Source organism: Malania oleifera, chromosome 9, assembly GCF_029873635.1.
Source record: "Malania oleifera isolate guangnan ecotype guangnan chromosome 9, ASM2987363v1, whole genome shotgun sequence".
Classification (NCBI taxonomy): domain Eukaryota; kingdom Viridiplantae; phylum Streptophyta; class Magnoliopsida; order Santalales; family Ximeniaceae; genus Malania; species Malania oleifera.
In genome coordinates, this window is record NC_080425.1 from 82,964,209 (window position 1) to 82,979,872 (window position 15,664).

The 15,664-nt window shown below is 36.5% G+C and overlaps 1 protein-coding gene across 3 annotated transcripts in view; it reads left to right on the top strand.

Moving 5' to 3' along the window:
- The window catches only part of LOC131164918 (protein ROOT HAIR DEFECTIVE 3), a 36,222-nt gene extending 21,579 nt beyond the window's left edge, over positions 1–14,643 (top strand). For 2 of the 3 annotated variants that reach the window (XM_058122464.1, XM_058122462.1), the window contains 9 exons: positions 815–980; positions 7,898–8,022; positions 8,485–8,747; positions 8,832–8,928; positions 9,019–9,180; positions 9,793–9,897; positions 12,580–12,674; positions 12,785–12,881; positions 13,962–14,643. In XM_058122464.1, coding sequence (XP_057978447.1) covers positions 815–980; positions 7,898–8,022; positions 8,485–8,747; positions 8,832–8,928; positions 9,019–9,180; positions 9,793–9,897; positions 12,580–12,674; positions 12,785–12,881; positions 13,962–14,210 — 1,359 coding nt within the window. In that variant the 3' untranslated portion in view covers positions 14,211–14,643. Of the gene's footprint in view, positions 1–814; positions 981–7,897; positions 8,023–8,484; positions 8,748–8,831; positions 8,929–9,018; positions 9,181–9,792; positions 9,902–12,579; positions 12,675–12,784; positions 12,882–13,961 lie in introns of all 3 variants that reach the window. The other variant, XM_058122463.1, reaches the window with a different exon arrangement.
- Positions 14,644–15,664: the final 1,021 nt, after the last annotated feature.

The window sequence follows — 15,664 nt, forward strand, 5'->3', positions numbered from 1 at the left end:
CCCTTCTTCAGTGAGGGAATGGTTAGCTATTTCTTTTGCAGGCTTTGGAAGAAGGAAGGAAAGGGCAGTTCTATGGAAGAGTGGAATACTTGCAGTTTTATGGGGGTTATGGTTGGAGCATAATGCATGGATATTCACTGGGAATGAATTAAATTGGGTGCTGGTTTGGGATAAAATTCTGTATTTGGCCTCACTGTGGTGCATTGGTTTGGGATTTTTCTGAGGAATTAGTGTCCAGGAGTTACAAAGGGATTGGAGGAACCTGTTGGCTTGTTGATCTTCTCTTTTTTGTTATTTATTAGTTGTTGTTTTTACTGGGTTGTTTCAGGCCTTTTTCTGGGAGACGTCTCATTCTCCCTTTTGTAAACTCTCATTAATGAAAATTTCTTTTGCTATATAAAAAAAATAGGAATAGAGGATTTAGTATTTGGACTCTCGTTGTGGGAGTACATGGACTGATCACTATCAAGATTGCATGTTTACAAGAAGTTAGAAATTAAAAGAAAATATTCATTGATATGTCTTGCCCATGGCATGGATGCTTTGCAATTATTGCATGCGACAACTTTTTCTTCATTCTTGTGTTTGTTTTGTCATTCTGACTCAAGAGTGTCGTGAAGTTAGTGCTGAAAAATGGGGGCTTTATGGAGGGAGGTTCTTGTGAGCCCTTTCAATGCACAAGGGTTTCCTTTTCCATATTGGATTCTCTTGATTATGTTTAAAATTCTCATTGTTTCTTCTCAAGATGCAAATTGCCACTTGTGTTCCATTTTTTGTTTATTCTTTTCTCAATGCTTTCATTCTTGTTCATCAGCATGTTCAACCAGCCTACCTTTCCTTGGTGGGCCATATACGGTCTGGAACTTTTGATAAATTCAAGGAAGCGTTTGATAAGGCTTTAAATGGAGGGGAAGGTTTTTCTGTCACTGCTTCAAGCTGCACTCAGTTATTTATGTCTCAGTTTGATGAAAAATGTGCAGGTATAATTTAGAATTTTACAATTTGTTACATTAGACAGCTGAATTTTTGTCTTGTTCAAAGACCGTTGTCAAGCTTTTTTGTGTTAATTAATTATGATGCTCTCTAATTAGCAACACTCTTGACTGCCAATTTCTTCCCCTTGTAAAAAAATTGTTTTTGTTGTTTTGGATTAGAATTTTGATGTTAACTAACAAAATTTATTAATGAGGGAACAATTACTATCCAAGCTGAATTATTGAGAGAAAATTAAAATTGGTAATACAAAAAATGGTTAGTTGAAGTGTATGTGCCACAGGAATTCACTATATGATTGTAGGTGCATAAGATACAAGCAAAATTAGTAAAATGAGGATCTAACCAAGTAAATTTAGCTCTCAAAAATGTGATTCAGAACCAAATTGAAGCAAAACCAAGTGCTGAAATTGGGTTGGTTCAGTAAAGTCCTAGGTTTGCAAGTAAAATGAAGTTGAGTTAATTTTATCCTAGATATGGTTTACAGCTTCAAGATGTGTTCAGCAGGGTGACCCTTTGTTGTCTTTTATTTTTAAAATTTATTCTTGTTGCAGATGTTTTGAGTAGGATAATTGATAGGATTGTAGCTAGAGGTTATGTGCAGGGTCTACGTGTGGGTTGTGGTTATTGTGTCTCGCTTTCTGTTTGCTGAAAATATCATTCTTAGCTTGGGATAAGGATTTTTTTCTAATATTCTTACCATTCTATAGTTCTTTCTGTGGGGGTTTTTGGGCTGAAGATTGTTATGGGAATGTTGTAAAGAGTGATGCTACAGCCATTAGTTTGACCTCATTAGGATCTTTGAGTTTGCTTCTTTAGCAGGTTGTAACTTAGTGGTTCTTAACCTAGATGTTCCTTTGGTGGTAATCGTACGTCTTTGGCTACCTAGGACCCTGTTGTTGCAAAAAATGTTTGAAGCCTCTTGATGGCTAGTTCTGCTAGGGTGGGAGTGAGTCCTCCTTATATATTTTGTCCTTGATGATTCTGGTTGGGGTGGCTGAAAAAGTTAAAGAAGGTTATTAGGACATTTCTTGTTGGGCGGGGCAGAGAAAATGGATTACTTAGTTAGGAGATTATTTGCAGGTGTTATGGCTTGATATACATTGTTGGCCCCAACCTAACAGCTGGTTACTAGGAGGTTCTAGGTTCTAGTCTTGTTGTCTGAGTTTATCGTGTGGTGTTTAAAAAAATTATTGTATTCCTTATCATGGGTGTTATTGATGTGTGTTTATTTCTTCACATACTGTTGGGCTGCATGTGCGGGGGAGTGTTAAGGCTTGATATACATTGTTGGCCCACAACCTAATAGCTTAAGCTTTTAGGTAAAGTGGTAATCTAGTAGTAGGTCTAGAGCTAAGAGGGTTTGGGTAAATTTGATGTGTAAAAATATTGCCCTGGTGGGTGGTTATGGTGATTTTCCTAGGAAATTAATTTAGTTCGGCATAAAGTAATTAAAAGCAGATTTGGTTTGCAAGAGAATGAGTGGGATGCTAATATCGATAGTAGAGCTACCATGGGAGTCCTTGGAAGTTCATTTCATAGATATATTTTTGTTTTTCCTTTCTATTAAGCATAAAGTTGGTGATGGTTCTCATTCATTTTTTTGAGGATGGATGGGTGGGAAATACTTCTTTTTGTATATTTCCCCCTTGCCTTTATCATCTTCCTTTGCTACATAATGTTTCTGTTTCTTTTTAATGATTAGAGAATTGATTCTGTTTCTTGGAGTTTTCCTTCTGAAAAAATACCATGAGGCTGTTGATTTTTCTTCACTGCTGAATTTATTGGATGCTTCTTGGATTCCTCCAGAGCGTATGCTAAAGTTTGGACCTTGGAAGGTTCTTTGATCTTTTCTTTCAAATTTTTTCCTTTTATTTGATTCATTTGTCCATGTCTTTTAACATCACTAATTGTATTTGGAGAGCTAAGGTTCGTTTGAAGGTCAAGACATAGTATGAGGTCCTATAAGAGGTAACACCAACCATCTGTTACAAAGTATGAGGTGCTGTAAGACATCCCAGTATGTGTGTGTTATGTGCTTTGATAGTGCCAAGACTATTCCATTCCTACTTTTTTTTTTGCATTGCTCGGTAGCTTGGAAGTTGTAGAGTAAATTGTTGGGCTTTGGTGAGAATTGGATGTGTGCAGAGTCATTGGAGGCTTTCCTCTGTATCTATTATTCTCTTTTAGAGTTTTTGGGAGGAATAATGATGCTAATAGATTGTGTTGTTCTGCTATTTTTTCTGTGTGTTGGGGCATTGGATTGATAGGGATGTGCACTATTTTCAATGGAATTTTGCCTACTCTATCACTACTCTGGGATAGAATTGGGTTTATTATGTCTCTTCAGGCTTTCTCTTCCAAGTGTTCTGGGCTTTCAGAGATACTGGATGGCATCATTGTCCTGATATTTTTCTCTTTTTTTCTTCTATCTTCTAGTTTTTTTTCCCTTATTTTTTGACTTAGGAAGATACCTTGTTTTCCACTTTGTATCTCTTTTTATCTCAATGGAAATTTTTTTCCTATATAAAAAAATAAAAAAATCATAAAATTTCTTCAAAAGAAAATAGATAATAAACTGTTAATCTGGCCTAAAATAAAATATAAAAAGGAAAAAACATAAAAGAAGAATAATGAGGAGTGGTTTCCCATCTCTAGTTTGCTGAGTCACCATTTTTCCCCTTGATAATCATAGCCCTTCCTTCAGGAGAATTTCGGGTATTCTTCAGATTTTTGAGAGGGTGTCTGGTCTTAAAATTAATATGTGGAAGAGTGGTTTAGCAGCTTTGAATGTGCTTGTGGAGCACGTCAGGAAATGGGCTACTGAAGTGGGTTGTGTCATTTTGGATTGGCTGTTGACTTAGGGGTTCCTCTGCGGAAATCCTAGAGCAGTGGATTTCTGGAATCTGTTAGTGGAGAGGATAACAAAGAGATTAGTTGGTTGGGAGGGGGCTCTCTTCTCTTTAGGGGAAGAATAATCCTGATTCAGGCTTGTCTTTCTAGCATTCTGTTATATTTCCTGTGTATTTTTAAGAGTCCGTTGGGGGATTGCTAGCAAGTTTGAGAGAATTATCAGACTTTTTGTGATTGGTGTGGGGGGTCACAGGGCACTTAGGTAGCTGGGGTGAGGTTTGTAGGTCAAAAAAGGAGGGACGGATGTGTCTAGGGAAGCTGGTATCTAAAACACTGTTCTTTTAGCTATTTGGCTATGATGCTTCCCTCTAGAATAATCGTCTCTATGGCATAGAGTAATAAGAAGGGAGTTTAAGTTGGATGAGAATGAGTGGGATACCAATGTTAATTTAAGATGTTCTCTGGGGAGTTTGTGGTGGTCCATTTCTCCAATTTATCCTTCCATCCCTCATTTTGAACTTGTGGTGGGGGCTCCAGGAGGGGTGTTCTCATATCCATTTTGGAAAGACCCTGGCTGGGTAACGTATGATGCATCCTTATCCACTTTTTTTCCTTGTCTCTTTTGACTGAGTTTTGAGCAAAATAGTCATATCATTCTTTGTGTGGGATTTGAGTGGCCCATTGGTTTCTTGGAGTAACAATAGGGAGTTGGATTAGTTGTCTTCTTTGTTTTCTTTATTGAATGGGAGTAATCTTTCTTCGAGGAAGAATGTTTGGTCTTTGGTCTTTGGATCCGGGAGTGTGTTCTTGCAAATATTTTTTTGAATTCTTTACTCCAATTCTTCTTTCCCACTCTTATCTTATCATTTGGAAGGCCAAGCTTTCACTTAGTTGGTTGTTCTTAATGAATGCTAATAACTTGCTGCAAATGAGGAGACCTTTGAAGGCTCTCTCCCGATGTATGTGTGATCAGTTACAAAAACTGCGAGACAGCTTCTCATCTTCTTTTGTGCTGTGAATTTTCTTGGAGGATTTGGAATAAGCTATTTGGTATTTCAGAAGAGAGCTGGGTATGCCCTTCTTCTGTGGGAGAATGGGTCGCTATTTCTTTTGCAAGCTTTGTAAGAAGGAAGGAAAGGGAAGTTCTATGGAAGAGTGTAACGCTGCAGTTTTATGGGGGTTATGGTTGGAGCTTAATGCATGATATCACTGGGAAGAAATTAAATTGGGTGCTGGTTTGGGATAAAATTCAGTATTTGGGCTCAATGTGGTGTGCTGGTTTGGGATTTTTCAGCAGAATTAGTTTCCAGGAGTTACAAAGAGAGTGGAGGGACCTGTTGGCTTGTTGATCTTCTCTTTTTTGTTGTTTTTTGGTTGTAGTTTTTTTCTGGATTTTTCCAGGCCTTTTTGGGGAGATGTCTCATTCTCCCTCGTGTAAATCCTCTTCCTATTAATGAAAATTTCTTTTGCTATTAAAAAAAAGAAGAACAATGTGAAGGAAAGATTTTCAAGTAATGTGAATCTGAAAAAGTTTTAGTCTGAGGAAAATATGCCTGGACTATATAAGGCCCCTCCTCACCTGCAACAAACAATCGTACCAATTCTGTAAAGAATCAAAGCTGAATTGCAAGCTTGACTCTTGAGAAAATTTTTGCTTTTGAGGTAACTTTATTCAAAATTCCAAAGAGGTAACTTTATTCAAAATTCCAAAGAGGGAGCAAAGGGAATAATTCTATACACTTTGAAGTTTAGGCATGCAGGTTGGCAGAGAGCTGCTGCAATGGCAGCCTGGTTCAAAAAGGGGGAGAGTGCAAGAGGTCTTTAGACAGTTTGACTGGCACTGGTTGCATGTTTCTTACTTAGCGGAAGGAATGCCGACAGTCACCAGTTGACATTCATGATTGATCCCTGAAAAAGGGTATTGTGTAGGAAATTGTACAATATTGAGTTGCTGCTGGTATTGTGGATTCCTTTTTTTGTTATATTGACTAGTTTAATTAAAAAGCATAACAATATTGTTAATTTAAGAGTGTACTGGTGCAGCATTTTTTTAGAAGTGTACATTAAGTTATGTTAAAGGAAATAAATTGATTTAGGAATTGATTGTTGTTGTTTTGGTACAATTTATACAATTTAGTTCGATGAGGATAATGGTGATGCACTTATGCTGCTGTTTCTCAAATTGAAAAATTGTAAAAATATGTATTTTAATTGTTAGTTTAATACAAACAGCTTCAATTATATATGAAAATTATTGATAATAAATTTCCATATTTTACTTTTTTTAAATTATATATGAAAATAATTGATACTAAATTTCCATATTTTACTGTGTTATGCTTTAAAAGTCATTTAAAAAAAAAATAATTTGGAACTGCATTATTCACCTACTCACCTTTAGTAGCTAGTGAAGTAACCAAAATAAATATTTCATAATATACTTGACCCAACATGACTAAATGAGCCATAGAAGTGCTTCATGTACACCTTGATCCAAAATGGCATACTGATCCCCCAAGAACTACGTATCTCTTAAGTAGCATGCTCCATGCCCATACTTGTACCACGACCTGAAACACATTGCACACTGGGTAACTATGGGTTTATCCTTGCTGATTTCCGTGCATCAGTGAATCTACCATCTGAGTCATTTAAGATATAGTTCAGTCTTATTTCTCATCTGCAAAAGAGAAGGTTAATCATCATTCAAGTGTGTACGTTTTGACTAGTAGTTCAAATTCTGTTGGGTGCTTGAGGAATGAGTGCAGTTATCAAAACAAGGCAAGTGTATTTTTCTTTCAATTCAATGGGCAGAATTCTCTACCAGAAGGTTAATTGCTCACTGGTCCGCTAAATAATGAAGGGAGACCATTTTCTCCTGACTTTCTGTCTTTATCCTTTCTTAAAATATTCTTCACACTGTGGCAGTTGAAGGATTCTGTGTCTAAGTTCCTTTGATTCCCTAGAGCTGACAAAGACATCTCATTGGCAGCAACTTAATGATGCCTAGGGCATTTAAAGTGAGAAGCCTCCAATCCATGACTCAGGCTTATGCCCATTTAACTTATACCTCCTGTGGTATGAATCTATGTTCTCTTCATATCATACTGTCAATACAACAACAAAGAACAAAACCTTAAATCCCACTAGGTGAGGTTGGCTACATGAATCATTTTTTACCAATTTATATGATCGTGGGCAATTTCCTCAGACAAATTCAAGGCTATTAAATCCCTACTATTGCACTCCAAGTTATTTTAGGTCTACCCCAAACCTTTTTACTTCCCCTTATAGTGACTAACTTACTCCTCCTCACTGGTGCACTATTTGGCCTACGTTGCGCATGTCTAAACCATTTAGGCGGCCCACCCCTTATCTTATCTTCTATAGAAGCTATGCCTAACTTAGCACAAATATGTTCATATCAAGCTGTCAGTGAATGCAGAAAATCCATTTCAATTCCTAGACGGGCCTTTAAATAAGAACTAAATCTGTGTTGCTGGCATCAATGCATTCCAAGAATGCAGAACCTTGTTTATGACAATTGACTATATTTTAGGGTTGACACTTTGGTCTATCACTTAAACAATCTGAACTTAACTCATCTAATGTTTGTCAGAGTAATCATGCGATTCTGTAGCAGCCACCCCACTCAGATTTGTGAACTGCTGTCGTCTCCAAATGGGGGTTGGCGTGTTGCAGCTGATGCTGTTGGCTTTTATATTTCTAGATTAACTTTGTAGTTTTGTTTTTGGTGTTTGGCCATTCTCACAATAAAGGTTCACTGTTAAGTATTTTCTAGGCATAGAATAGGAAGGCTGAAGCTAAACCATTCTAAAACCTATTGAACTTGTGCTTATGGTGAAAATAATGAATTTTCATTTCTATGGGTAAGATGCAATTTTTAAAGTTTGCTTTTATGCCAACAATGAAACAATTTCTCCTTTCATTTTTAGTTCAAATTGTTGATAAGCTGCACTGGTCTACTGGGCTGTTGGCTTGAGTCTTGTCCACTGGAGTACTATTGGATGCTAATGCATTATCTTTGCAGATGCTATTATTAAGCAAGCAAACTGGGACACATCCAAAGCGAGGGATAAACTTAGACGCGATATAGATGCGCATATCTATTCAGTTCGTGCTGCCAAGCTCTCCGAACTTACTACCCTTTATGAGGTATGGTGGCATGGGCTCATTACCTTGTTCCTTTCTCTCAAATGAATGTTCCAACTTAAGTGGTGAATTGCGAATTATTTGGAATTGACTAATTTGAATATTCATTTGGGAAAAATAACATGAAGAAGTTGTGAAACAAATTTCCACTGAAATTTATGAGTAATTGCACAAACTCTAAGCGTGAATTTGAGCATAGATGAAGAGTGAAGCATTAGTACTGAAAAGAAGCATAATGTGAATTTCATTCCTTCTTGTAGACATATTCTTTTATTCAGGAATAATTTGCACAATGTGGAGTGTGGTGTGATTAGAGATAATTACACGATTAATGAGAATCTGCGACTTAAGAAATCTTTGAAAACTTGGGGAATTTTGCTTTAATGGTATTGATTGCCTATTTATTTATAGTTGGCACCTTAAAAAGTCCACTGCAACCTCTTAATGGTTATATTGCATTTGTAGGCAAGACTGAATGAGGCATTGTCTGGACCTGTGGAAGCTCTTTTAGATGGAGCTGGGGACGATACCTGGCCGGCAATAAGGAAACTTCTTCGTCGGGAGACTGACTCAGCTGTCTCTGGGCTCTCCAATGCACTTTCTGGTTTTGACATGGATGAGCAAACTAAGGATAAAATGCTTGCTGGTCTAGAGGATTATGCCAGGGGGGTGGTTGAATCAAAAGCCAGAGAAGAAGCAGGAAGGGTTCTGATCCGTATGAAGGATAGGTAGCAACACCTTGCAATATTTGAATTCATTGTTTTAGCTTTTACTTGTAGGGATTTGTTAATTGACTATGAAGTTGCCTGTAGGTTCTCTACATTGTTTAGCCATGATTCTGACTCGATGCCACGGATTTGGAGTGGGAAGGAAGATATTCGAGCAATCACCAAAACTGCTCGCTCTGCAGTATGACTCAATTTATTTTATTTCAGTTATTGAATCTTCATCTGTATGAAACTTGGATCACTGTTAATTTTGTTTACTAATATTTTCCAGTCTTTGAAGTTGCTCTCTGTAATGGCTGCAATCCGTTTGGATGATGATGCTGATGGTATTGAGAATACTCTTTCTCTTGCTTTAGTTGATACAACAAGCAGTTCCACAACCAGTAGGAGTACGACATCATTTGACCCACTGGCCTCAAGCACTTGGGAAAAGGTGATCATTTCTAATTATTGTTTATTTTTTTATCTTTTTTTGGGATGGCATGGGAGGTTCTTAGACTCGTTTTTAACCTTTCAAACTTGACCTGCGACACATTTTCACTTCAGTTAGAGCAATGGAGTTGGAGATTGTTAGGTTTTGGAATCCATGATTGTATGTACGTGTTTCTTTGCTCATCGTATAAAGCAAATGTACCTTTGGGAGTAGAAGTTTACTATCTTGATACCTTGTTGAATATATTTAATTTTCTAGTGTACATAATTTTGAATTCTGTAAATTAATCCTTTTTTAGTTTCTTACCTACAAACTGATACATTTTGCCCATATGTATGTGCTGGTATGTGAATTTTTTTCACCTGGTAAATTGCAAGCTGTGTGTGCTTAGAAATAGGTGCAACTCTGAGCATTCTTATTCTACTGTGACTGGAAATTTATGAGTGGATATACTGGGATGCTAAGTATCCAAAGAATATTTGTTTATCTCTCTCTCTCTCTCTCCACGCTGAGGCACATAGCTGAATTTATTTTGTGAGTCTAGAGCGCATTATATATACTCCTTTGCTTTACTGTAAAGAGCTAATAAGTTCAACTGGATTTCCTAATCAGGTTCCATCTTCAAAAACACTAATTACACCTGTCCAATGTAAATCTCTGTGGAGGCAATTCAAGGCAGAGACAGAGTACAGTGTCACTCAGGCCATTGCAGCTCAGGCATGTTCTTACTGAATCTTGAAATTTTCTATGCACTCTTTCATTACATGTTCTCCAGAAAATGCACATTCTGACCTGGGTTAAATATTGGCTTATTTTTGCCATAGTTGTTTTTTTGACTGGAGTTTAAAATTTACTAGAAGGATGCTGTGTATGACCTGGTTTGAGGGAATGGTAAGTATAGACATGGAAGCATGAGGGAAAAGTATTTGACTTACTGAATTCTAGTTATATAAACTACTTCCAGATGAGGCATGGATATGGATATGGGTACAGGAAAATGATATAATACATACGTGATATGACATTTTTTTGAGAAAAATTAGATGCAATATTGCAAGGATATGGGAATAAATGAATATCTTTTAGTATTAGTAAAGTACTTATAATAAACAATTATTTTATGTTTTACGTTGTTATGATTAAGTAATAAATATTCTATGCATTTAACTGCATTTAAACTATGTGGTTAGCTCAATGGTTGAGACTTGAGACCTGAAAGGGCTTCTTGTTGGGTCTTGGCTACGAGTCTCTGAAACCTTCTTTTAACAAATTTTCAAACGGCCAAGCATAAACACACCTGTACAAATGTTTCCTAGACCAAAAGACAAAAGAAAATAGTAAAGGACACATATCAACTAGGTATCCATTGTGTATCCATATCTGACACATGTTGACAACAGATATGCCCATTGCCCCCCTCCTTGTGTCCATGCTTCAGTTATACTTGCATTGTTAGTCAATGGGAAAAAAACATTTGAGTGAAACACTTGCTATTTAGATATATATCATGCAAATTTAACATTTTCTTGCTGGACGCTTTGAGAGATCTTTTGCTTTTCCCTTGATTGATAGATGTGCAGTTTGTAATCAGACACTTGTATAATTAACTTTCCTTTCTCATTATGGGGAAACCATGAACTTGTGGGACGCTTCCCCTTTGATGATTGGGGTGTCCACTTGCTGACATTTATTCTCCCATGATTAACACTTATCTAGTTATTCATGAAGGAAGCTTTCTTAATTTACTTAAAACAATGTGAGAATTGAAAAGTGTGTAATTGTTATGAAACGTATAATCTTTTGATTATCTGCATTATTTTGCCCAAGTGTCACTAGCCAAGCTTGTACAATGCCTCGTCTTTGCCTTTGGCTGCTTGTCTTGTGTGCCTTGGATAGATGTGCATAACCATAGTAGGTGTGTTTTGGGATGTAAACTATAATATTTCAGCATTAATGTGGTATGTTTCTCAAAACTTTTTTATGCTTGCTCATCTTATTTTGGAAATGACAGGGAAAGAACTTAGGGACATTGAGTTATAACTAATCATTGCCCTGAAAAAAACTTGAACTATGCAGTAGGTTCGTTTTTGTATATAGCTTACATTGCCTCCCTTGCCAAATGCTATATAGTCTTCAGCTGTTATTTAATGGAAGTAATCTCTTTTCTCAACACATGCCTTCTTGGTCCTTTCACCTGCTTACTACTCATTTATGCTTATTTCTTATTTCTGATTCCATGCATGTGTTCTTTGTTTGATTTTGGCTGACTAGTTGTATTCGCCAAAAAGTAGTTGGCCTGTGACAGTTGCAGCTGTTGTAAATGTGTACTAACTTCTGCGCATGTGTAATTGGAAAAAAAAAAAAGAGGAAAAAAATGAAAAACCTTCTGCTCTCATAAATGCGAAGTATATTCTTTTTATAAATTCACAAGTCAATATGTATCTAAATTTTTAAGTGGTACCTTAGACACTCTCCATGTAAGAGCTAAACATTTTCTTTTCCATAGATTATAGTAGACATTTGGAGAAATTCTTTATCTTAGAAAAAAAATTTAAAAATTATCGTTGAAGAAAATGGTGAAGGGGGAAGTCAACCATGTACATTGGATGTATATGAGGTCAAAAATTGCCAAAGGAAATGCTATCAACAATATAAAAGAAAATCATGTCCTGCACATTACATTCTCGTCAACAAAAAATGTCGAGGAAAAACTTTTAAATTTGTTTTCTGCAGTAGCACCCTTGGAGGCCTTGAGGTTCCCCTCTTAAATCATCCACACCAAGGCTAGAGAAATGACAAGCACACTACTTTTTGGAGTTGAAATTTCAACCTTTCTGTCTACCTCTATTCATGTTTCCGGAATGGTGGCATCAAACAATAGCAGTTTGGGTTGTTCTGGGGCTGTGAGCCAGTTGGTTGTTTGTTTTTAGTGTTTTACGTTGGTCTGAAGCAAAAATCCACTGTCACTCTTTTTAGATCTCCTCTAATGTAGTTTGAGGGATGAATTCCGTGCCACGGGAGGTAAATGGAGTAGGATTTACTGGGGGATTTATTGGATTTTCTGAGCTATTCTCCAACTTGCCGTAAGTTTTAGTTTCTTATTTTAATTTTTTTTTCATGTAATAAATGCAAATGGATGCCGGGTATCGCCACATGCCACATTGATGCTGATTGGTAGCCAGATTTGTTTGTTATAACTCTCAATGGATTCAAAGTATCGCCCGACTTGGACACATGCAGTGTTGTGTTTAAGCACTTTTTATGCTATTCATGTTGATTTTCCATTTACCACAATTGGAAGATTTTTATTTTTGAGATATTGCATAGAAACTTAGATAGGTCTTTGTGTTTCTGTGAACAATGTCTGATGGAATTTGCTCTTTTTTTTTAAACTGTCAGGAAGCTCACAAACGTAATAACAATTGGTTGCCCCCTCCATGGGCAATTGTTGCCTTGGTTGTCCTGGGATTCAATGAATTTATGACACTGTTAAGGTACTTATTTTTCTGTATACTGGTGGAATTGATTATGCATTCAAGCTTAGTTGCCCCTTGCCTTGCCGTCCTAAACTAAACATTTGGGCTTTTTGTTTTTATCATGACAGGAATCCTTTGTATCTAGCAATCATCTTTGTTGGATTTCTAGTTTTCAAAGCTCTGTGGGTTCAGATGGATATTTCGGGTGAATTCAGCCATGGCATTGTGAGTATCATGTTACTGAAATTGTTTGATTGCTCAAGATATTATGGGTTTGCTTGGAAGCTAGTTCTAATAAGCAGAGAATGGTTTCTAAAAATCTTTATGATGGACTTGTTTGCTGCATCTTCCAACCTTCATTTGCTTTCGTGTCTCAACATAAGAAAATTTTTGGAATTAAATTTGTAGGAGCAGGCTGCAGCTGTTGTCTGATGGAACTAAAAAAAAAACCCGTTTGGGTAGATCTGCGATTAATGATGTTTGTTGAGAACATATGCATTTCTTTTCAAATAAATAGGTTCCTTTAAAATCTGCTATCTACAGATCACACCACTAGTGTTAGACGTCATTTTTTGCTCATAAGCATGTCTTGCTGGAATATGCCTCAATTGCCTCTCTTTTTTCAATTGTTCCTGGGTAACCTCATTTTATTCAACAATTTCATTTTACCAAGTTCAATGTTAGCCAGATTAGTTAACATTTATATGTTGTGATGCAACAAGATGTTATTTGTCACAAATAGTTTTGTTGGTTGGTTAATTGGTGTCTTTTTCTCTACATCAGAGTGTTTGGAAGTCCAAAGTTCCCTCTAAAAATTAAGGCATTTATTTGGTTGGTTCTTAATAGAGTTGACGCTAACAATCTGTTGCGGAGTAGGAGGCCTTCTAAGGCTTTATGCACGGATATGTGTTCTTTGTTTTGATAGTTTTGAATCTAACCCTCATCTGTTTCGCGTCGTTCTTTCTCCGGGAGGATTTTGAACAGACTCTTTGTTGTTATTGGGGTAAATTGAGTTAGTCCGAGGTCAGTGGAGGGCCATTTTTTTTTCAGGATGTTCAGCATGATTTGTGGCTGTTTTGTATTTTTTTTTGTTCGTCTATTTTTGTTCTTTTGTTCTTTTTTAGGAGGATTTCTTATTCTCTAGTCTTTTGTACATTCTTTATCTATTAATACACTTTTTTTTCATAAAAAATCCTCAACTGTCTTCCACATTATCTTGCAGAGTTGCCATCCTATAAAATACCTTTATTGTTCCCTGTTTTAATTTTTCTCATAAGCATGTTTCTCAACTCTTTGTGCTTACAGCTTCCTGGGGTTCTCTCTTTGTCCACAAAGTTCCTTCCCACCGTCATGAACCTTCTCAGAAAACTGGCTGAAGAAGCACAAACACCGGCAACTTCAGACAATCGGAGAAATCCTCCACTAACATCAAAAGGCTTTCGGAGTGAAGCAGAAGCTAGTAATGATTTGCAATCAAGCGCTTCATCCGAAATAACTTCCTCTGAAAACGGAACTGAATACTCAAGTCCCACAGAACACCACAAGTCGAAATAAGCATTACAAACATAGAACATCTTTCACCTGTTTGGAAATGCCAGGATTCAGCAGCCAGCAGAGAGGGTTACTCCAGATGTATGATCCATGTGATTTAATTCTAATCATGAGCATGTGGGTGCAACGGAATTGAAGGCATTGGTTTTTTATGTTACATGCCGCATACTCGGGGTTGTAGTTTGTTGTGAAAAGCCCCATTATTAAATAGGTTTTCTTCATATTTTTAGCTTTTTTCTAGGTGTTAATTTTGTTTCTTTTTTGTTGGATAAGTTACAGGGCTCTTCTTGCTCTCAACTCCATGGTTGTTTTATCTACTGGTTTGCAATTTTGTATTGTGCCATTATAAAGCCATAATCGGTTGTATTTTGTTGAAAATTATTTCACAATTTATGACAATTTGTTATATAGCTTACACCCCTCCCCCCTTTTCCAATTTTTGGACTGATTAACATAGCAGATAACTGGACATGGATACTGCCAAAGTTTTGAACAGAAATAAAATGTGTTTGATTTTTTAGGCCTTCTATGCTTTTGCAGAGAATGTTAAGGGCCTTGTGGATGAGCCACTATAGCTGATTAAGCATCGTAATTGTAGGGTAAAATTTATTAACACTTCATCAGGTTTTTGAAAATGACATTGTACCCTTTGACCTTCCTAGTTTTTAAAATTAATGTCAAGAACTGCCTTGACATTAGTAGCCATTAAGGTTATGGACCTATTTTCAGTCATTTCTACCTGCCTATTTTTGTATACATTTTTGTATTAGCATGTTGAGTTAGAGAATAACACATTGCCGAACTTTAGTATTAGACAGGTTTGGTGGAACATGTGAGTTTTTGAGTTTTTTGGTGGCTCCAATTAGGCAACTTTTGGGTCAGACCAACCAAGATATGCCCTTTATTAGAGACACCATTCATACGTTAAAATTAAGCATATGAGTGGGTTTCAAATTCTTTTTACTTCGTTATTACACCCATTTTCACTCATTCATTAGAAAGTAAAAAGATTCAAATTCTTTGAATCAATTCAGTCTTTATATACTAGAGCTATATTCCTATCTTAAATAACTGGTGCTGGGTTAAGTCTCCCTTTCCTAATCTTGCTTTTATTCTCTTTAGTGTGCAATTATATTGATAAATTAGCTAATGTTTTCATTTGGACAGGGTATTTTCTTACTGCATGTTTGGTAGATGGAAGTACTGGAATGAAACCGGATGAAGTAAAATCAAATTTATTGCTCGATTTTTCATACTCTATTCAAATTCTCATTACATTTTGTTTTCCTGATTCCATTATGCAAACCAAACATGATGTTAGTAGGTTGGATTCAGTTGTCACCCACAAAAAAAATGAGGCTTGGGCATTAGAAGGGTTAATTAGGAAAATCAGGAACTGAGTTGGCGGATTCTTATTAGCACAAAAAGGCTTTGGATAAGTGAGAAATAGTGGTGAG